The 24,469-nt window shown below is 35.9% G+C and overlaps 1 protein-coding gene across 4 annotated transcripts in view; it reads left to right on the forward strand.

Moving 5' to 3' along the window:
* The window catches only part of UBE2G1 (ubiquitin conjugating enzyme E2 G1), a 96,584-nt gene that overhangs the window by 27,822 nt on the left and 44,293 nt on the right, over positions 1-24,469 (forward strand). Inside the window, exons 2-3 of one of the 4 annotated variants that reach the window (XM_081272935.1) lie at positions 11,792-11,903; positions 12,353-12,470. The exons of 2 other annotated variants lie outside the window; for them this stretch is intronic. In XM_081272935.1, the coding sequence (XP_081129061.1) occupies positions 11,792-11,903; positions 12,353-12,470 (230 nt within the window). The remainder of the gene's footprint in view (positions 1-11,791; positions 11,904-12,352; positions 12,471-24,469) is intronic. One more of the 4 variants, XM_081272936.1, reaches the window with a different exon arrangement.

Below are 24,469 nucleotides of genomic sequence, written 5' to 3' on the forward strand. Positions count from 1 at the left end.
TGGAAAACCAAATACAGTAATCCTGTCCTTATCTGTGGTTTTGCTTTTTGCCATTTCGGTTACATGAAATCAACCTCAGTTTGAAGATAATAATGAAAAATTTTGAGAAATGAACTTCATAAATTTTAGTTTGTGCACTGTTTTGAATAGTGTGATGAAATCTTGTTTATGTTCCATCCAGGACATGAATCATCCTGGCATATCCACACTGTAGCCTATAATCACTAGTAGCTGTCCTGCATTGCTTATGTTCAAATAACTCTTATTTGATTTAATAGTGGCCCCAAAGCCATATATTAAGAGCAGTGATATTGGCAATACAGATATGTCAGAGAAGCTTCAAACTACTCCCTTTAAATGAAAAGGTAAAAGTTCTTGATTTAAATAAGGAAAAAAATGTATGTTTTGAGATTGCTGAGGTTATGGTAATAACAAATTTATTTGTAACACTGTGAAGAAGGAAAAATAAATTCATGCTATTTTTGCTGTTGCATCTCACACTGCAAAAGTTATGGTTATAGTATGTGGTAAGTGCTTATTTAAGATGGAAATGGCATGAAATTTTGAGGGGAAAAGACATGAATAAAAATCTCATTCTGACAGACAGTAATGAGTTCTGCCAGAAAGCATGAACCTATATACAATGATTTATTGTTTTAATCTCTTATTGTGCCTAATTTATTTTTTTAAATATTTTTTTAAGAGAGAGGAGAGAGAGAGAGAGAGAGAGAGAGAGAGAGAGAGAGAGAATTTTTAATATTTATTTTTTAGTTCTTGGCGGACACAACATCTTTGTTGGTATGTGGTGCTGAGGATCGAACCCGGGCCGCACGCATGCCAGGCGAGCGCGCTACCGCTTGAGCCACATCCCCAGCCCCTGTGCCTAATTTATAAATTAAATTTTATCATGCATACACACACACACACACATATACACATACACACAGTATATTTAGGGTTCTGTATACTATCTATAGTTTAAGGCACCACTAGGAGTGTTTTGGAACATATTCTTAAGGGAGGGCTACTTTGTACAAGATTTGAAGAATATGTTAAAAAACACTGTGGTGTAATATACAATCAATAAAATTTAGAAAGGAAGAAATTCTACAGGGCAAGTGTGTGGTATTTTTTTCAACAAATGATAAGAGGAATTGACTCCAGAGAGCTATACATTAAAAAGCACCTCTGGGTGCGGTGGCGCATGCATGTAATTCTAGTGGCTCAGGAAGCAGAGGCAGGAGGATTTCAAGTTCAAAGCCAGCCTCAGCAATGAGAGGAGCCAAGCCACTCAGTGAGACCTTGTCTCTAAATAAAATACAAAAATAGGTTTGGGGATGTGGCTTAGTGGTCGAGTGCCCCTGAGTTCAATCCCCAGTTACTACCCCCCACCACACACAAATAAAAGACATATTAACTAAAATACGATGTAGAGATCTTGTTTGGAATGATACTGATTCTAAGCAATTAATTGTAAAATTAGTTTTTGGGAGATTTGAATACTGGCTATCTGGTACTAACACATTATTGTTAATTTTTAAGGGTGTGATGATATTGTGTTTATGTTTTAGAACTTCTAAATATTAGAACTTACAGTAATATTTATAGATAAATTATAACATTTACTTAAAAATTTACTTGAGAGTCTGGATTGAGCCCTGGCATGGTGGTGCCTGTAATTGGGGCTTCTGTGGAGGCTGAGACAGGAGGATCAAAAGTTTGAGGAATTTAGGGAGACCCTAAGCAATTTAACAAAACCCTTTCACAAAATAAAAAATATAAAGGGCTGAGGATATGGTTCAATGGTTAAGTGCCCCTGGGTTCAGTCCCTGGTACCAAAAAAAGGGAAAGGGCTGGCAATATATACAGCTCAGCTGTGGAACACTTGCCTAGTTAGTATATAGGAGACCCTTGGTTCAATTCCCAGTACAGGGGCAGGGAAAAATCTGGGTGGAGGGGATATGAACTTCTATTACCCAAAGTTCAAGAAAAAGCATGAATATTGTATCACATGTAGGTATGCTAGAGTTAAAAAGAAACTTTTGCTTTAATCTTAAAAAGGTTTAAAATATTTATATTGATTTATTTATGATCCTCTATAGTTAGGGCTCCACCTGCACCCTAATATTGACCTATTTAATTAATTTATTTTTTAGTTGTCAGTGGGCCTTTATTTTATTTATTTATATGTGGTGGTAAGAATTGAACCCAGTGCTTCACCCATACTAGGGAAACACTGTACCACTGAGCCACAACCCCAACCCACTAAGACCCATTTCTTTGTTTTTGCTACTAGAGATTGAACCCAAGAGTGCTTACCACTGAGGTACATCCCAATGTGTTCATTTTCTTATTTTGAGATAGGGTCTTACTGAGTTGCTGAGGCTGGCTTGAACTTGTAATTATCTTGTCTCAGCCTTCCAAGTCACTGAGACAACAGGTGTGTGCCACAAAGCCAGGGGACTCATTCCTTTTAATGATATTTGCACTGGTACTAGGGCAAACTGTATTGAACTTTTTTCGTATTATTGCTGAACTGGGCTTCAGACTCTCAGGTCCAGACTCTCATGTTGTTTGGTCATTGTTAATAGCTTTAATTACTCTTAATTGCATGTTTTCTTGTTGTATTATTTACTTATCATATTAACTTGCTTTACTGTTGAGGATTATATTGGCTCTGCCTTTAGTAAATGAAGGGATTTACTGTTGTTTTAGAAACTTGCTCAAGTACCAAATAAATTTATTTTCATCATTTTTTTTCTTACAGCTAATAGTCATTGCTGTTCTTCCTCCCATCCCCTCAGAGAATATTCCTAGGGATTTAGTCTTCAGAGTTCATATCTGTTGCAACTGAACTGAAATTTACCAGTAATATATATGTCCCCTAAAAAAAAAAAAAAAAAAAAACAGTTTAAAGAAAAATATAGTGAGCCAGGCACAGTGATGCACTCCTGTAATCCCAGTGGCTTGGGAAGCTGAGGCAGGAAGTTCAAAGCCAGCCTAAGCAAAAGGGAGGCACTAAGCAACTAAGTGAGACCCTGTCTCTAAATAAAATATAAATAGGGCTGGGGGCGTGGCTCTGGTTGAGTGCCCCCAGTTCAATCCCCGTCCCCCGCAAAAAGAAAAATGTAGTGAAATCTCCCACCCTCATATAAAGGACAAGAAGACTTGGAGTTATGAAGTTTTATAGTTTTTAAGTCATGGAATCATGTAAAACTTAGAGTGGCACTTTCAGCTTAAAGTGCTGACATATAAAATTCAATCTTCAGATTCAGTTCAACATTTAACAAATATTTGACTGCCTATATTTATAAGTATAATAGAACTTGAAAGAATGGAACATAAAAAAATCTTGCTAGCATTAAGCATTTTGGTCTGGTAACACAGAAAATCAGATAATTAAGTTTAAGATGATTAAGATAATCAGACAATTAAGTAGTGTGTCAATGTATAAGTGCCCTGGAGAGGGAGGAAAAAGTGGCAAAAGGGAATGAAAAGATGTGCTGCATTGGTGTCTGTGAGAAGAGCTTTCTAGACAGAACCAGTAACAAACCACAGAAGCCTTGGGATGGGCAGAAGGTCTGGCACAGAAGGGATAGCAAGGAAGAGGGGAGAGGCAAGCAGTGTTTCTGGGTAGGCTTTGGCTCTTACCCTGGGTGAGATAATTATCAGAGGTTTTTCAAACAGGAATAAAATGATCTAATGTACATTTAAACAGGCTGTGTCTTGGCTTCTATCCTGAGAATATAAACATCAGGGGGACAAGGGCAGATACAAAAAGCCTGATTATGAGACTTGATCAGTAAGTCAGATGAAATATGGTATTGGTACAGTATGGTGGCAGTGGAGAGAAAGAAGTAGTTGAAGTTTGGATATATTTCTAGATAGAGTTGCCAGGTTTTGCTGCTGGACTGGAATTTTGGTTGGGGCTGGGAGATTTGTATAAGAAAATGTGTCAAGGATGACTCCAAGATTTTGACCTGAGCAAGTTAAAGGATGAAGTTGGCATTACTAAGATGGGAAAAAACTGTAGGTCAAGGAGGAGAGATTACCAGGGGTTCAGTTTTGGGATATGCTTAGTTTGGATAGCCTATTAGACTTAAACAGAGAAATCAGATAGGCAGCTTATTATATTTGGTTTGGATTTCAGTGAAGAAACTTGGCTTAGAGATATAAACTGGGAAATTACTTAGCATATAGATTGTTTAAACCATGAAGTTAGATAGGATCAACAAGGGGATAAGTAGGTAAAGAAAAAGGGATAAAGGACTAAGTCTTGGGTACTAGCATTAAGAAGACAGGAATTACCAGAAACTAGTGAAGTGTAAGGGGATTAGTCAGTGAAATAAAAGGAAAACCAGAATGTGGTGCCCCAAGGGCCAAGGGAAGAAAGTTTCAAGGAGGGAGACAGATCCACTGAGTCACAAAAAAGGTCAGGTGAAAGGAAGGATGAAGTGACCACTGGGGGAGAATGTTACTTTGAGGAAGGCAGTTTTGTGGAATGGTATGGGCCCAAAGCCAGATTGGTATGAGCCTGAGAGAACAGGAAGAGAGAAAGTGGAGATTGAGAATGAAGACAGCTCGTAAGTTGTGCTTTAAATGGAACAGGGAAATGGGACAACATGTGGATGGGGAGTGGATTTCAGTTTTGTTGTATTTTGTTAAAGGTTGGAGAATTGATAGGATGTTTGATGTTGATGAGATTGAATTTAGTAGAGGGAAGACATGATGACAAAGGAGGAGGGTTAAGGATTTTTGAAGCAGTGTCTTTGGGGAAAAAAGATGGGTTCCAATTACCACCCAGTTTGGGAGCCTTATCTAGAAGCATGAAAAATTCATCCAGAGTAAAAAGAGAGAAGGTGGAGTAGTAATTACATGGGCAGAGATTCAGGAAGGAGAACAGATTTTTGTAAAATGTGGAGTTTAGTACTTAAAAAAGTTTAGTACTTACAGAGTTTTTGTGAGCATTAAATAAGTCAGCACTTGGGAAGGCATGATTACCAAACATAGTGCTTAATGAGAATTGACTCCTTAGTACTCACTTAAAATCACTACAGTAACTCTTTGTAGAGGTAACTATGAAACATTTGGTGTATGAGATTGTGTAAGTTTATAACATTTGTAAAATTACAACATGATTCACATGACCAGTTTCCTTCAGTCACTTATATGAGCAATACTCAGGAAATACTGGCTTTCATTCAAGTAAGATGAATCAGTTGGTAGTTTCTAGTTATGTCATCTTTTTCTTTGCAAAGATTCTGGCCACCACAGGTGCCAGTCACACAGAATATCAACTTTAAAGCACATTTCATAAAAACAAGTTTTATAGTTTTAATAAAAAACAAGGTAATTTTATGTGTTACAGTTTTGAAAGTGTTTGGTTTTGTTTACTATGTGTGTAAAAGTTGGTTTAGCAAAATTGTAACATTGTCTAATAGAAAATGAAATTCTTTGTATAAGTTGGTTAGAAGTAGCAGAGAAATTTATATATATTCATATAAATTAGTAATTGCAGTTTTAAGACCAGATGTAAAGCAGGGGAAGATCATGTGGGACTAGTAGAGTTGGAACCAGAAGTTACTTGGAAAGTCTGTTCAAACTATTACTGACTTTAAGTATGTTCCTGTTTTAAAATAAGATCCATAGGCTGGGGTTGTGGCTTAGTGGTAGATCGCTTGCCTGGCATTTGTGAATACAATAAAGGTATCGTGTCCAGCTATAACTAAATAAAAATAAAATAAGACCCAAAATGTTAAAATCCATAAGAATATCAGTATCAGTTTTGGGTGAGATAGGAAATGAAAAGGTGAAAATGGGGGATAGGAAGAAGTCTGATGAGAGAGCCCAGAGCATCATCAGAGAGACAAGGTTGATGGAGAATCATCAGATCTTGGTGATTCAGACTCCTGGGTGCTTACTGAGTTGTTGGGTAAAAGTAACAGGGGTGAAGGCAGATTTGGTAAGAAGATTTAGAATATAAAACCCTTCAAAAGACCTTTAGATGATCTGTGGGAAGTTGGACACTAAAGAGAGGAAGGTTAAAGAGAAATTGATTTAAATCAAAGGTTGGTAATTGAAATAATTTAAATGTACTATGTTTGAAGTACCTTCATAATCCAACTAAATTTTTTCATGAAATTATACTTTCTGGTATTCCATGTTCAACATTTGAAAAAAGAATATTCTAAAATATAAAATGAAACCTGTAGTCTAGAAAGCCATATTAGAATAAGGGAAGTTGTATGCCATAAGAAAGATAAAAATATAATATTATATATTCATAAGAGGAGGAGACTACCTTCAGAGGATATTTTAGATAATGGCATGCTTTATTAGGTAGTAAAGAGTAGTGTCTTTACATGGCATAAATAGTTAAGGTTAGCCGGGCGTGGTGGCACATGTCTGTAATCTGGAGGCTGAGAAAGGAGGATCATGAGTTCAAACTCAGTGAGACCCTGTCTCTAAAATACAAAATAGGGCTGGGGGTGTGGCTCAGTGGTTGAGTGTCCTTGAGTTTAATATCTTGTACAAAAAAGAATTGTACATCCAATAAATGACATTCATTTCTTAATTAAGAACAACAACAAAAAAATCTCAAAGTACAGTTTGGCCCCTTCATTCCCCTAGGGAGTTCTAAGTCTGTGGGTTAAGTGGGTGAGAAAGGGAAAAGGGTGGGAAGATGAAGCAGAAATAAGCATTGGTGCAATAATTAACCATATAAAGAAATTATCTTAAAAAAATTATATAAGAGAATGTAACTTGAAAAGAATAGGAATGTAGAAATGAGGAAAAACTTAGGTACAGAAAAATGCTGTGAATAATTTGCTATGTTCTTAGTTTTTAATTAAAATTATTAAAACATGCAATATGACATGCAAAATCAAATTTTCTTAAACTTTCTTAAATTTAAAATAATAAAATTTTCTGAAATAAAAAGCACAAAGACCCAACAGTAAAATGAACAAGGGCATGGACAGTCTGTTTATGGAAAATTACATATACCATTTTTTTGGGGGTGAGGGGTGGTACCAGGGATTGGACTCAGGACTATTGAGCCACATCCCCAGCCCATTTTTGTATTTTACTTAGAGACAGGGTCTCACTGAGGTGCTTAGCACCTTGCTTGGAGTCTTGCTGTTGCTGAGGCTGGCTTTGAACTTGCAATCCTCCTGTCTCAGCCTCCCATGCCTGCTGGAATTACAGGCATGTGTCACGTGCCCGAATGGAAAATTACACATAATTTTAAACATTTTCAAGATGCTAGGCTTTACTCATAGACATGTTGTAATTGGAGCTACATAAAGATACATAAAGGACTGGGGTTATGGCTCAGAGGTAGAGTGCTTGCCTAGCACATGTGAGGCACTGGGTTCAATCCTTAGCACCGGGTCAAAATACATAAATAAAGGTATTAAAAAAATCTTTAAAAAAGATATTTTTTCCTAACAGGAGCCAGACTCTGTTATGGTGAATGAAGCTATCAGTTCTCAGGTCTTACTTGTATAGTTTCAGTCCCTTTCCCTTTATTCTCTCTTCTTAAATATGGACAATCAAGTTTTATCAGATGAGGAAAGGTAAACCTCCTTTTTCCTCATATGAGAAATCACTAGAGAGAAAACAACCAGGAAGAAACATGACCCAGACAGGGAGAAGAGAACTTAACAGACAGATAAGGTGAATTAAGTTTGTAAACAGAAACAGGATTCTATAAAAAAGAAGGAAAGGAGTTGTTGAAAATAATTTGATTGAATAATAGGGGATCTATCAGAAGATAGAGCTAAAGAATTTTTTTCAGAAGGTCCAAAAAAGGGGCTGGGGATGTGGCTCAAGCGGTAGCGCGCTCGCCTAGCATGCGTGCGGCCCGGGTTCGATCCTCAGCTCCACATACAAACTAAGATGTTGTGTCCGCCAAATACTAAAAAATAAATATTAAAATTCTCTTTCTCTCTCCCACTCTCTCCCACTCTTTCTTTAAAAAAAAAAAGAAGGTCCAAAAAATAGGAAACTTATTATAATAAGAGGAGTGAATAGTTATACAATGTGTAAATATAACTGATTAAATATTTAGAAATAAATTAAAAGTGTGGTACATAAAATATTTTTTATGATCAAGCTTCATTCTTTCATTGAGAAATTAAATGGTAATTTTCTTAATTGCACCAGCATGTCTATAGTATAAATTCCTGAAGGGTACACCTCAGTCTCCCCTTCCCTTTGGGGGCTGAACCCTGCCCCCAATATGCTCACACATGCTAGGCAAGGACTCTTATCACTGAGCTATACCCAGTCCCTCAACATGGAATTTAAATAAATGAAGGGGTGAAAAGTAAGCCTTAATGGTGCCAAATTGTGCTGAACAAAAATTCGGTCAGTTAGTTTCATCTATTGCTTGTTGGGTTATCTCTGCCACTTCTGACTAAAATTGATAAGCACTTTCCAATCTCATACATGATTTACTTGGAGTTTTAAAATAGGTTGAATGTTATTCATGTGTCTATTAGGCTTGTGTTTCCACTCCTTTGTGCAAATGTTGGGTTTAATCTTTCTCAATTATTTGTTAGTGCCCATTAGTTATGTAGGGATCAGTGCCCCTTCATGTGTGCAAATATTTGTCCCTTAGTTTGTCTTTTGGGTTTTCCTTCCTACCTTTAAATCTTTCAGATGTTTAATTTATTTGTTTATCCTCCCCCACTTCTTTCATCAAGGTGTGGCTTGTACAATTTGTATCTGATTTAAGACTCTTCCTAAACCAAGATTATAGAAATATTCTCAAATGAAATCATCCTAATATTTTTTTATTTTTATGGTTTTCTGCATTTAAACAGTCTGAGGTGTTTGTTTATTTTTATGGTTTTCTGCATTTAAACAGTCCGAGGTGTTTGAACCCTCACCTCGGACCCCACCCCAGCCAGGTGGTGGGAATTGAACCCTGGGGCACTTTATCCTTGGTACATTCTATTCCTTTCTTTTTTTTTTTTTTTTTTTAAATTTTGAAACAGTCACACTGAGGCTGGCCTTGCACTTGGGATCCTCCTGCCTCAACCTTTTCAGTAGCTGGGATTTAGGCCTATGCCACCAAACCTGACTTATACTTTTCTTGTTGTAAGGATTTTGGTAGAGATAGACTTCATTTCCAGTAATAGCTAACCAGTTTTCCTAAAATATCATTTTGACTAATGATTTTTCTTTTCTTAATTTGAAGAAGAAATCAGATTCATTACATATTAAATTTCCTGTGATTTTGGTTTAGTTCTGGAATCTATTTTGTTATATTTAGATCTCCAGGTCCATATTATACTATGTTAGTTATTATAGTTGTAGAACTGTTTTTCATTTATATTATCTTGTTTTCAAAATTTATTTTTGTCAATTTTGGACAAATAGGTGAATAGCTGCCATTGTCCCTTTCACTTGGAAGCTCAGTACCAATTTTGTTTGAAAAAAATTTTTTTAATGTCAATCTTTTCTTTCTTTCTTTTTTTTTTTTTTTTTTGAGAGAGGGAGGGAGAGAGAGAATATTTTTTAGTATTTATTTTTCAGTTTTCATTGGACACAACATCTTTATTTTTATGTGGTGCTGAGGATCGAACCCAGAGCCCTGCGCATGCCAGGTGAGCGCGTTGATGCTTGAGCCACCTCCCCAACCCTCAAAATCTTTTCTATTTGGAAGCTTTTAGAATTTGGAGTTCTGAAGTGGTTTTTGTGTGTGTGTGTGTGTGTGTGTGTGTGTGTGTGTGTGTGTGGTGTCTACCCTTCTTATAAATAATATCCTTTTCTGTTTTTTATGTTCTCTGTTTCTGGAACTTCTGGTAATGGGATGTTAAGACTTGTTATTATACATGTTGGAAGTTAAACTCCACAAATAGGAGAGTAGTAGAAGGTAAGGTAGCTAAGGGACAAGCTGTATGGCATTGCCAGGTTCTGCAGGGCCTTACAGACCATTATAAGGATGTCATAACCGGTATCTTTTGTTTTGTCGTACGTGACTTTTAAAATTGTAGTATTTCTGTTTTTCACCTTATTAACTTTATGTATGTATGTATGTAAGTATGTACATACTGGGGATTGAACTCAGGGGCACTCAACCACTGAGCCACATCCCCAGCCCTATTTTGTATCTAATTTAGAGATAGGGTCTCACTGACTTGCTTAGTGCCTCCATATTGCTGAGACTGGTTTTGAACTCGAAATCCTCCTGCCTCAGCCTTAGCTGCTGGGATTACAGGCGTGCACCACTGTATCTGGCTTACTACATTTAATTTTAATTCATGATCAGTTGAAAGTTTTAGGTTATGAAATGTCCTCCAAATAGAGATTTATTTGTGTACCAAATAAAGATTTTTATATAGGTTGGTTGAAAAAAATTTTTTTAATTGTAGATGGACACAATATCTTTATTTTTATTTATTTTTATTCGGTGCTGAGGATCGAACCCAGGGCCTCATACATGTGAGGCAAGCACTTTACCACTGAGCTACAACCCCAGCCCTATAGGTGGTTTTTATAATTATTTATTTTTTAGATAATTATTGATTTTGATTTCCATCTTTGATAATTTAAAGAATGATTACAAAATCATCAAGTTTACCACATTAAGGGAAGTAGTATAATTGCTTCATTGTCAGATTGTGGTCAAGACTATTTTTCCTTTTTGAATTTTTGAGGTGTCCGTGGTCTAAATAGATAATCAATTTTTGTAACTCTTCCGTAGATTTGGTCTCTTCTCATCATATGTCCAGCTGTTTTATCATTTGGTTTATTTGATCTTTCAGGATTGAAATGGTGATTGTCGTCTTTTAAAAAATTTCTATCCAAAGGTTTTTCTTGTATTAAAAAGTTTTGGGGTCTGGGGATGTGGCTCAAGCGGTAGCGCGCTCGCCTGGCGTGCATGCGGCCCGGGTTCGATCCTCAGCACCACATACAAAGATGTTGTGTTCGCCGAAAATTAAAAAAAAATAAATATTAAAAAATTCTCTCTCTCCCTCCCTCCCTCCCTCCCTCCCTCTCTCTCTCTCTCTCTCTCTCTCAAAAAAAAATTAATTAAAAAAAAAAGTTTTGGCCCCAACTACATGTTATGAAGATTTTGATATACATAGGCTTATAAACATTGTATCTTTTATGATCTTGATCATTATAAAAAGTGACCTTCTTTATGCCTCCTTTATAAATGTTCTTTCATTTTGAATTCAGTGGATTTTAAAAAGGTGTTTATACTTGCCTGGTATATTTTTGTCTAACCTTTTACTTTTAACTTCTCAAAGTCTCTATTTTAGGTTTATCTCTTGTAGATCTCATGTAGTTGGATCAAGGTTAGTCTTTTGGACCCAATTTGAGATGCTACTAATCATTTACATTAATGTTGTATATTTGGTTTTATTTCTGTTATATTAGTCTATTTTTGCTGTTGCTGTTACTTGTCTTTTTGCTTGATTTTCTTTTTCTTCTTTTAAACTACATGGTTTGTTTTATTTTTTCTCTTATTTTGGAAGTTACGTACTGTGTTTCATTGTCTTTTTTTTTTTTTTTAAATCTGCTTGCTGGATATGAGAATAGGCAATCCTGCTTGTTTTCAAGCTCCATATCAATTTCTATCCTTTCTTTTTTTTTTAAAAAACCATACCTTTGTTTTATTTATTTATTTTTATGTGGTACTGAGGATTGAATCCATGGCCTTGCACATGTGAGGCGAGCACTCTACCGCTGAGCCACAAACCCAGCCTCATTATTCTTAAGGTATCATTTTTTTTTTTTAAAGAGAGAGAGAGAATTTTTAATATTTATTTTTTAGTTTTTGGCGGACACAACATCTTTGTTTGTATGTGGTGCTGAGGATCGAACCCGGGCCGCACGCATGCCAGGCGAGCGCGCTACCACTTGAGCCACATCCTCAGCCCCTTAAGGTATTATTGATTTGTTCTATGGTTAGTTATTTTGTATGCCACTAATACGGTTAAATGTCAAAGAAATTATAATACATCTTCAGTTGTAATGTACATGCTGATTTCAGATATATTAAATTGTGAAAAAAGTATGTTTTAGAACAGATGAAGAAATAAGGTAGTTTGTAATTCTGTGGTTATAAATCTATAGCTGTAATGTACTTAAATCTTATTATATTTACAAAATAGATTTTTCAGAAGTGGTTGCATCTATGATGTATTGTTACAAGTTCTTTGTTTGAAAATATCTGCCAGTGACTTTCAAAAGTGAAATGATGTTTTGGCTGGTTACAGAATTTTTGAGAAAGGTTTCCCTTAATACTCAGTAGACATTGTTTCCTTATCTTCTGGCATCTAGGGTTATTCTAGTGAAGTCTGGGGCCAGCCTGACTGTTTTTTTCCCTTTGTAGGTGACCTACTTCTGCCTGGGTATTGGTAGAATTCTTTCTTTATCCTTGAAGTTCAGTAACTTCATCAGGATATATCTCGGTCTTGGTGTGATTCTCTATTACATTTTCCTGTTACATGGTAAGCCATTTAAACTGTGGACTCAGGGATACTTTCTTATATATATTTTAATATGCTTTTGTTTTTATTTTTCTTCAACAAAAATCAGTTTTATTATTGTTCATCTTCATTTCCTGTCTTCCATTTCATTTTAAAAAATGTTCCTTTGTTCTTTTCTATTGTGCTCTATATAATGCTCTCCATTATCTTTGATGTCATAAATTTGTTTTCATCAATATCAAGTCTCCTGCTTCTTATATCTAATGTGGTTTTCATTTTTCTATGACTTCAGTACTTCATTCAGTTTTATTTATTTATGTCTGTGAGCTGCCCTTTCAACTTGTCTCATTTACTTCCCTCCTTTTAAAAAAGCCTTTTACTTCTTACAGTAGAAACAGGTAAAACCACATTGTTAAAAACAGTTAACAATGGGTTAAAAACAGTTGCAAAGCAACTACTATCAATATTCATCTCCCAAGAACACAAAACAAGTGATTGGTAAATGGTTTTATCACATGCTGTTAGCTGTTGTGTTTTATTAATGGCGTGAGATCTGGAAAAGCCTCTTTTTTTTTTTTTTTCAGGCTTTAAATGTCCTTTTTCTTTTTTTGACAGTTGGATAAACTTCTTTTGTACCTTTTGGAATCTGTTTTTGCCATATGCTTCTGTGCATGGGAAAGAAGTGTTCAATGACTTTTCCCCTGTTAATCATTGAAAATCTGTTGAGGCTATCTTTTATTCAGTAAGTTACAATGTGGAATAGAGAAAAATTCCTGGAAACCATGAATCACAGATTCTTTGCCATCCATGTGTACCACAATGAAAAGATTTTCTTCATGAATTTATGCTGAATGCCGATGTTCTTTGTCTTATTCTGAAGAAATGAAGGTAATCAATGACCCATGATCTTCATTCAGGGTTGAAGGAAATAGTGAAAACTGTGACTATAAGCAAATTGTGATTACCGAGAGTGAGACTTTCACTGTGATCTATAAAAAAAAGCTGTAAAAATTCTGTACTTTAAAGTAGCTTACCTGTTTAGGGAACAGGTTCTCCCATGAATTTTTCTTTTCTTTTTTTTCTTTCTTTTTTTAAATGATGGCTAGGATACAAGTATTCTTTATGTGAGCCATTATTAATGTTAACAAGGTTATTTCAATAGTCTTACATATTCAGGATGTGCTTATTCCATATTGTGAACAGCTGGAATTTATAGTTCAGAGCTTATCCTCAAAAATTAAAGTTGTTTTGCTTGATTGTCAATTAAACTGTTTTGCTTGATTGTCAATAATTTGGTTTCCTAAGGTGGTATGTATTTTCAACTAATCCATTAATTCAACTAATACTTACTATCAGACTATAATAAGTCATGGGATGATATCAGTAAACAAACAAAAATCTAGGCCCTTCCAGAGCTTGCATGATCTAGTTAAAGTTGGGAAGTTAGACAAAATTAATACTATATGGAAAGTAAAATGGAAAGGGAATAAAATAGGGAGCTTGTAAGGATTTGAGGAATTGCATTAGGTGAGGGAATGAATAAGCACCAAGGCCCTGAAGTGGGGACTTACTTGAATTTTGAAGGAAGGTGACGAGCCCTTAGCTTAAGCCCAGAATCAGAAAATTGGAGAGAGGTGCTGTTAACTTTGAAGAGCCTTGTGGGCCATCACAGAGAAGAAATACGCAACATGATTGGAATTTACATTTTTTACAAGGTTACTTTCACTGCTAGGTTGAGAAACAGACTCAATAAGATTTGACAAAGCACTTCAGTGCACACATTTAAATAAACGTCTGTAACTGAAATGAAAGCTTTACCAACAATATCTTTATTTTTCTCTTAGTAAAATGAAATGCTAGTTAAATCCCAGTAGATCTGTTTCATGACTGCACAACTTATAGTTGAAAAACACTGCCAAATGAGATACAGTCTCTCATTTAACAGTAAGAGAACAAATTCTTGAGTTGTGCCTTTAATGGAAAACGAACAAAATGTAACCAAAGAATAAAAAATTAAAAATCAGTTTTCTGTGTATATCTAGCTTTAAAAAGTCAAATAATCAAATACCCATAAATCAAAAGGCCTAATAATAAAGAGCCCCATTCCCCAGAAGCAGCTGCTTTTAAAAAACCTTTTTGGTTCAGATCTCCTGGGGGCTTAACTCCATGCTTCTAAATAATATGCTGATAGTGTTTATTTTTTTGGTTTATCAACTTTAGACATTCTCTGTTGACTTCTTGCTATGACAGATGTTTTCAGTCCCACTTCTCACTACTGACCTTCCTCGTTCGGCAGTCACTGACCTGGCGCCTCTCTGGGGTTCTACCCAGAAGATTAGCCTTCGCTGCAGTCCCTCTGTGAGTATTCTGCTCTTCTGCTCCCTCCACTCTGCTTATCAGTTCACATTCTTCCATCTGTCTCCATCTTTCAGAACCATGGGCAAATTACCTAGTATTTTTTTAAAAAAAAATTTATAGTAAAAATTATTTTAAATGTTTTTTAAAAATTTATTTACTTAGGTTTTTAGTGGGAAGAAGTGGTATACACATGAACTTATATTAGCAGTTTGAACTTGAAGACAAACTAGTAGTTTAGGCCAAAGCTCCCCCTCTTTTTGTTCTTTAAACTACCTACAGTATTTGTTTTTTCAGACTGAAATATATTTACACTATTTTATCTTTTTAAGAAATTGTAAAATTTTCGCATGTCATCAGATACTCTTTCCAAAAAAAAAAATTTTTTTTTTTGTACTGGGAATTGAACTCAGGGGCACTCAACCACTATTTTGTATTTTATTAGAGACAGGGTCTCAGTGAGTTGCTTAGTGTTTGCTAAGTTGCTGAGGCTGGTTTGAACTCTTTTGATTCTCTTGTCTCAGCCTCCCAAGCCTGCTGGGATTACAGGCGTGTGCCACCTGGCTCAAAGTAATTTAAAATAGATGTATAGCATTCTTATTTCAACTTTTACATTTTTAAAATTATAAATTACTTAAATAACTGCAGATTTTTCCTATGAAAAACAGTTTTGTGTAATAGTTGATTATTTCTCTCAGGATAAATTTTCAGTAGTAGTTATTGTTGAATCAAAGAAGATAAGCATTCTTTGAATTTCTTAATAAATATCACTGATTGCTTTCTAGAAAAGACTTGCTAATTTGATGGAATCAACCATTATTGTAGTAAAATGCCACTTTATACTAAATTCTTAGCATTATTGAGAACTTTAAAAAAAAGTATTTGATTCTGTTAGGTAAAAAGAAAATAAGAGCTGGATGTGGAGGTACATGCCTGTTGTCCCAGCGACTTGGGAGACTGAGGCATGAGGACTGCAAGTTCAAAGCCAGCCTCAGCAATTTAGCAGGGCCCTAAGCAACTTAGCAAGTCCCTGTCTCAAAAAATAAAAAAGGCTGGGGGATGTCGCTCAGTAGTTAAGTGCCCCTGGGTTCAACCCACAGTATCAGAAAACAATAAAGAAAAAGAAAGTTTTTAAAGAAAATTACCAAAAGATTTTTACCATTTTGAGTGTTTTAAGGGTTTGTAAGAGCATAATTTGCCTTTTCTTCTTCTCCTTCACCACCACCTCCTTTTTTGATGGTACTTAGGTATCCAAAGAAGGGACTTGTGCATGCTAGGCAGATACCTTACAACTTAGCTAAATTCTTAGTTCTTGCCTTTTCGATTTTTGGAGGGAGATGGGTTTGGACCTTTGACATTATGCTCATGCATGCTAGGCAAGCACTCTGCCACTGAACTGCTTTCTTATTATTGTTTTATTTTGAGATAGGATCTAGATAAATTGAGGAGGCTGGCTTCAGACTTGTGATCCTCTTGTCTCAGTTTCCCAAGTAGTCAGAATTACAGGCCTGTACATTAGACTCCAGCTGACTTTTAGTTTTTTTTTTTTTTTTGGTGTGTGTGTGTGTGTGTGTGTGTGTGTGTGTGTGTGTTACTGGGGATTGAAATCAGGGCACTTAACCACTGAGCTACACCCCAGCCCTTTTTTGTATTTTATTTAGAGACAGGGTCTAGCTGAGTTGCTGAGGCTGGCTTTGAATTCTCTATCCTCCTGCCTTAGCCTCTGGAGCTGTTGGGATCATAGGCATGTGCCACCATGCCTTTTTTCATTTTTTATGTCTGTTTTTACATGTGGGATTTTTATCTTTTAAATCATCTAATCAATTTGGCTTTCCAGCATTTTCTTTTTTCTCTCTCCTTTCTTTCCTTTTTCTTCCCTCCTTCCTCCCTTCCTGGGGATTTAACCAAGGGGGCACTTTACCACTGAATTATAGCCTCAGCCCCATTTTATTTTTTATTTTGTGTCAGGGTCTCCTTAAATTTCTTTGACTATTCTTTTGCATTTCTCCTTGATTACTGGGATGACAGCTTTGGCCACCCTGCCACCTCTTGTGTTTTCTGTAGATGATTTAGAAAGATGGTTCTCATTCCTAAAATTAGATAACACAGTGAATATTTTAAAGATAGCTTTGAATTTGAAGGTGTAGGGGTTATGGAAAAGTTTGTTTGAGAAAGTTGACGGCATCTGCTTTACAAATTGGCCTTTGGCTTGTTTAGAAAATCCATTATGCCCAGCAGCTCCAGAGGCTTAGGCCTGAGGATCCCAAGTTAAAGACCAGCCTCAGCAACCTGAAGAGACCCTGACTCAAAATAAAAGAGTTAAGGATGTGGTTCAGTGGCAAAGCACCCTTGGGTTCAATCCCTGGTACTAAAAGACAAAAAGAAAGAAAATCCAAATGATAATTAATGATAAATGATAATTTAGATTTTGGATTATTGCAGCCTCTATATGACCAGTCGCTTGCCTTGTACCATAGAAGGTGCTAAATTATTAGATACCTCAATGAAAGTATTTTATAATGAGTAAAACTTTGTAGAGATGAGATATAACTCATTGCTCTGGGTAACCTGACCAAACTAGTCTTTCCACTGAAAGGGGTTAAGACTTAAGTTTTCTCCTGATGAGTCAGGAGGAATTTCTCACCTTTGGCATAATCCCATTAGAAACTTCTACTAGTTATAGTTAAGGAGGGGGAGATTAATTTACTTAGTGACTAAGGAAACTTTAGTAACATTTAGATTATTTATAAGTAGCAACATATTTAAATGCTTTTTTTTTAAGAGAGAGAGAGAGAGAGAGTTTTTTTTAATATTTATTTTTTAGTTTTCGGTGGACACAACATCTTTGTTTTTGTATGTGGTGCTGAGGATCAAACTTGGGCCGCAGGCATGCCTCCAGGCGAGCGCGCCACCGCTTGAGCCACATCCCCAGCCCTTAAATGCTTTTTTAAAAAAACCCACACCTTAAAAAAACAAAATGCCTAAATGGCAATGTACTAGGCAACATAGTGAAAAAAGTTATACTGGAAAGAAAGAAATTGATTACTCAGATGATTCAATTATTTGAAAAGATCCTTATTTTCAATGGTCTTTGAAATCCTTAACTGTAAAAATGTTTTGAATTTGTAATGTATTATAAAGTTCTTGAATTTTAGAAATCTTTTCCTGAGAGGTTACTTATGGTGGAAAGAGAAGAATCTTACTCTGATTACCGGATAGAGTTACTTATGGTTTTGGTGCGTTTTTTACTCCCTTTTAAAATAGTGCATTTAAAAAAAAAGTAATATGTATGTTACGCTGCTTGTTTATATAAACATTTCTCATGGTTTTGATGCAGTGTTGTCTTCATTGTCATTTGTAATGCAGCACAAGAAAGAGTCTATCAAAGTGGCAGTCACATTGGTTTCTCATTTAGATTTTTAAAACAAGTTGGCATACTCCTGTAATCCTAGTGATTCTGGAGGCTGACACCAGAGGATCTCAAGTTCAAGACTAGTCTCAGCAATTTAGGAAAGCCCTAAGCAATTTAGTAAGACCCTGTCTCAAAATAAAAAGATGTGAGGATGTAGCTCACTGGTAAAGTGACCCTGGGTTCATTCCCTTGTAACCCCCCCCCCCAAAAAAAAAAAAGGTTGAATAAGTCTATAAGCTGTTTCAGGGTTATCTCATGAGTTCTTGGTACCTCACAAATAAATTGTTCTGTATCAGAATCCAAAGCTTTGATATAGCAGAATGAATAAGGAAGTCAAGAAGCAAGCATGATAGCATCCTACTATCTTATTTCAGCACCTTCAGTCTCACAGTCAGGGTGCAGAATTCATCCCAGAATCTTAGACATTACTGTATCTTTGTTAGTCAAAATACTGATAATTCATTTGACATTTATTATGTCCACTAAACCACTCAACTCAGGGGAGAGATTTTAGTGTACATAAAGTACTAAAAGTGCTTTTGCAGAAAACTAGCATTCTGGAAAACATAAAATAATTGTAATGGTACATTTGCTTAAAAAATTAATTTGATCTGGGCATGGTGGTGCACACCTGTAATCCTAGTCACTCAGGAGTCTAAGACAGGAAGATCGAAAGTTTGAGGCCAGCCTCAGCAATGTAGTGAGACTTTGTCTCAAAATAAAAATTAAAAATGGCTGGGGATGTTGCTCAGTGATAGTACCCTGGGGTTAATCCCTTGTACCACCACCAAAAGAATAAAAAATAAAAAAATAAATAAAATAATTTTTTTTTTAGCTTGGTTTTCTTGGTTCACTTCTTCCCTCCCCCTCCCGGTGTCCCTGCCTCCCTCTCTTCCATTCATCCATAATACAAGTTTGGTTAATTGTTTTATGCTGGTTCTTATTCTGGTTCTCAGTGGGGAGAACCAGACTGACCATCATTATTCTAGTCCAGGCTTTGAGTTACCACTTTGTGAAATGATGGCTTGCAACTTTGGTGGAATTTCATATCATTTCCTAAACTAAGAATTTTGTTTTTGTGATCCATTTGGAGTTACTTTGTGTGTGTAACATGCGGATTGACAGTGTTAGTGTACTAGCGCTGTACACAGACGAAAATGGGCCTTTCATCTAGGGAGAAGCTCCACAGAAAGCAAAGGAGAAAGGGTTCTACAGAAGAAAGAGAAGGGCTTTCTAGGTCATACTAAGGCAAGGAGGGCAAATGTCTCATTGTGTATGTGTGTTTGGCTGGTATGCTTGCTGAATACAGTATTGAGAAATTTTATGATTTGTAGTATGGTGTCATCTTTGGGTGTGGGCCACATCAAAGGCTTACGGGTGGGATCAGCTGTTCAAGGGGGTAGAAAGACACTCGGTTCCATCTAGTGTGCTCCACATTTATCTAATTTTCTTGTTGTATTCATTCTTTTTGGTTGTAGTAAGATACAATGAGATACATATAAAATAAAATTTACTATTTTAAATGTATGGTTCAGTGGCATTAAGTTCATCCACATTTTTGTACAGCTGTCACCACTATTCTTCCAGAACTTTTTCATGATCCTCATGAAACTCTGTACCCATAAAATAATAACTCTCCATCTTCCTCTATCCTCAGTCCCTGGCAACTCCCATTCTATTTCCTATCTTTATGAATTTGATTACTGTTGGGTACTTTGTGTAAGTAGAAACATATAATATTTGTCCTTTTGTGTCTTTCTGTTACCTAACTTCATCCATGTTGTAGAATGTATCATATTTCATCCCTTTTAAAACCTGGAATAGTATTCCATTGTATGTATATATTATATTTAGTTTATCCATTCATTTGTTAATGGTGCTTGTGTTGTTTCTACATTTTGGCTGCTGTTACTAATGTTGTTGTGAACATAGTTGTACAAATATCTGTTTGAGCCCCTGCTTTTAATTATTTTGAATATATAACCTGATTGGAATTGCACGATCATATGGTAGGTAATTAATTCTGTGTTTAATTTTTTTGAGGATATATTGGACTGCCTTCCACAATTGCTGCAGCATTTTATATTGCCATCATTAGTATATAAGGCTTTCAGTTTCTCTACATTTTGTCAATGCTTGTTAACTTCTGTGTGTGTATGTTTAATAATAATCATCTTAATGGGTGCGAAATGATATCTCATTGTGGTTTTGATTTGCCTTTCCCTGATGAGTCTTTTCCTTTTTCTTTTTTGATACTAGTGATTAAACCTAGGAGCATTCTGCTTCTGAGCTACCGAGTACTATTGTGTGTATGTTCAGAAATGGGGAAATGTATACAAAAAGAGATAAGATGAAAAGGATGTTATATTTTGAAGGCAGCTCTTAGAGGACTTTGAATACTGTGTTAATTACTGAAACTATGTCTAGTAAAGGTTATTCTAGTGGCCATTTGTAGGATGGATTGTTAGGGAAGACACTTGGAGAACAAGCATCAATAGGTGTGGATATAGGGTATAAGGAAGCGATCAGCAGGTAATGATTGCCAGATTCAAGGTTGGGTGACTGAAGGGAAATAATTGAAAAAGAGTGAAATTGAGGGGCTGGAGTTGTGGCTCAGTGGCAGAGCACTTGCCTAGCATGCATGAGGCACTGAGTTCGATCCCCAGCACCACATGAAAAAAAAAATAAAGGTAGTGTGTCCATCTTACAACTAAAAATAAAAAAACTTAAAAAACACTAGAATGGCAAGATGTAAATCAATGGAAGTGTAACTGATGTGATACAGCAATCGGTATACGGGGTAAAAATGGGAGTTCATAACCCACTTGAATCAAATTGTGAAATATGATATATTAAGAACTTTGTAATGTTTTGAACGACCAACAATAAAATAAAATAAAATATATAAAAAAAAGAAAAAACTTAAAAAAAAACTCTTAAAAAGAGTGAAATTGAATAACAGGTTTAAAGGGGAGGATGATTTAGGTTGAGTTTCTGGTAAGACAATCACTACTGGGAAATGATTTTTAGGGCTTTTGAAAGATAAAGTTGGAAGTTATCCTATACAGAAGGTAGAATTTTTGAAGTCTTTGAGTGTAAGTGCCTGGAGGAAGATTGTTGAACAAATAGAAGACAAGGAAAATGAACCTTTAAACACTGAAAAGATGTTCAGGGAGGAAGGAGAAAACCTGGAGTGAAAGATGAGAGTCGCTAAAGCCTAAGTAAGGAAGGAATGAAGGGATTCATAAGCTCAGAATGTTTTCAGGGTATCAATAATTCAGAGGAGAGGATAAGGATTGAAGTGTAATTAAGATTTTGGAAGTGTATACAACCAGAGATATGAAAAATTATGTTCTATGTGTAATATGAATTGTAATGCATTCTGCTGTCATATAACACATTAGAATAAAAAAATTTTTGGAGAAGGGTCTGTCTGAGGAATTTGACAGAATCTAAAAGGCTTTTAAAAATTATGATAAAATTACATAATTTTATGATAAATTTACATAATTATGAATACTTTGTAAGTGTGCAGTTCAGTGGCACATTAAACATCACATTGTACAACTATCATCATCTAGAAAGATTTTTGAATAGAGGGTATGCTTTGCTAAAAGTGTTGCTTAAGTTTTTTTTTTGTTTGTTTGTTTGTTTGGTGAGTTGTTGAGCTGTTGTTTTTCCCATCTTATTCTGAAAGTGTTTTATGGTAGCTTATTAGGAATTCTTGGAATATGTCAATATCCCTATGTGCTCCCACTTTAAAGATTTTGTAAACTACTATCATGCACCCATGTCATTATCTTTTCCCTTACCCTGTGTACATTTTTTTATTAGGAAGTAATCACCAGTTAATATGTATTTGTTTGTGTATCTTCTTTATTGCTGTATTCCCAAACCTGACACATACTATCAATAAATAATTTTTGAATAAGTAAATTCAAACAAATTGACAGCAATTAGAAATGAGAACAAAAGGCAAAAAAAATGAGTCAAAGTATTTGTTAGGATTATAAAAAATACATGCCAAGTAATTCTGTGGACATATTGCTGGTGTAAATAGGCTCTTCTAAGCTTTCTCACAGCCAGACTGCAGAGGCAGATTTAATCGATTACACAATTCATGGTGTGGATAAGATACAAAATAAACTACATTCTCTGAGAAAGCCTAAATATTACTAAAATCAGAATTATTCCTCCTGAATGCCCTCCCTCACAATATCCTCAAAAAACATCCTTACAGTAAATGCAGAAGACCACCTTTAATATGAGTAGAAGACAGTGGGAATAGTTTTATTTTAAGATAAAACCTATAGTGATGTTTTGAAAGGAAGGGAAGGATGTCGGGCAAGTAACAAGATGGATATTTACACTGAATGGGCAGATAAAAGGAATGGTTGAGGACTGGGGTTGTGGCTCAGTGGTAGAACGCTTGACTAGCATGTATTAGGCAATGGGTTCAATTCTCAGTACCACATAAATAAATAAATGTCCATTGACAACTAAAAAATATTTAAAAAAAAAAAGGAATGGTTGATGACTAACCTTGAATCTGGATGATTGGTTCAGGAAAGGGGAGCCTTGGTAAGGGAAGGAATGTGTGGGTTGAATATAATAAATTCAGTGCCCCTTTTGGCATGGAATAGCCTCGCCTCTTCTCTTCTCTTCTCTTCTCTTCTCTTCTCTTCTCTTCTCTTCTCTTCTCTTCTCTTCTCTTCTCTTCTCTTCTCTTCTCTTCTCTTCTCTTCTCTTCTCTTCTCTTCTCTTTTTCTTTTCGTAGTGAGAACGAGAACAAGGTCTTTGAATTCTAGGCAAGTCTCTACCACTGAGCTGTATCCCCAGCCCTGAAATAACTTTATTTTCTGATTGTAAAAATATGTCAGGCTTTTTTTTTTTTGGTGGCGCTGGGGATTGAACCCCAGGGCCTTGTGCATACAAGGCAAGCACTCTACCAACTGAGCTATAACCTCAGCCCTAGGACAGGCTTTTAAAAAAACACATCTAGGCTAGTGTGTGGTGGTGCACTGTAATGCCAGTGGCTTGAGAGGCTGAGGCAGGAGGATCACTAGTTCAAAGACTGCCTCATCAATGGCAAGGAGCTAAGCAACTCAGTGAGACCTTGTCTCTAAATATAAAAATAGGGCTGGGGATGTGGCTCAGTGGTTGAGTGCCCCTGAGTTCAATCCCTGGCACCCCCCTCCCCCAAAAATCTATGTAACAATTTACCAAGCATTTCTCCCAATATTAAAAAAAAATTAAACGAGTTATTTAATTATTTAACATTATTAAATTTACCAGTGAGCACATTTTCTGTTTTTTGGTACCAGGGATTGAACCCAAGGGTACTTAACCACCAAGCCATATCCCCAGCCGTACCCACTCCCTTTTAAAAGTATTTTTATTAGTTGTTGATGAACTTTTTAAAAAAATTAATTTATTTGTTTGTATGTGGTGCTGAGAATCGAACTCAGTGCCTCACACGTGCTAGGCAAGCGCTCTACTGCTGAGCCACAATCCAAGCCCTCCCCAGCCCTTTTTAATATTTTATTAGAGACAGGATCTTCCCAAATTGTAGAGGCTGGCTTTGTACTTGTGATCCTCCTGCCTCAGCCTCCCAAGTCACTGGGATTACAGGTGTGTGTCACCACGCCCATCAGTGTGATCTATTAATACTATATTATCAGATAGGAATTATATTTGCATTCTGTACTGTAATGGATATGTGCTATAATGTAAAACAATAGAACAATATTTAAAAGACACATAGCAGATGCAAACAATATCAACAAATAAAATAATGGTAATGAAATGTAGATTTACCTAAGTCACTGTGGCTGTGAAGTAAATGAGAATTATTTGATGGAATGAAGTGGTTCATCCTGTGTCAATTCAGTTTGTCCTATTGGATAATCATTTTCTTTTCTTAAAGTTCCAGAAAGGGATTGTTATGAGCAACCTTACAGAGCAACAGAATTAAAAACTTACAGCTCCTCAGAATTCCTTTTATTGTATTTACCCCCCATTTTGGGGTTGGGGTGGGGTGGGGTGTGAGTAGTAGGGATTGAATACAGAGGCACTTAATCCCTGAGCCACATCCCTAGCCCTTTTTATTTTTTATTTTGAGATAGGATTTCACTAAGTTGCTTAGGGTCTCTAAATTGGGGAGGCTTTCCTTGAATTTGGTATCCTCCTGTCAGCCTCCTAATCTGCTGGGATTATAGGCCTGTGCCACTGCATCTGGCTGTTGTATTCCCAT

Source organism: Spermophilus citellus (genome assembly GCF_964194105.1).
Source record: "Spermophilus citellus genome assembly, chromosome: 17".
NCBI lineage: Eukaryota > Metazoa > Chordata > Mammalia > Rodentia > Sciuridae > Spermophilus > Spermophilus citellus.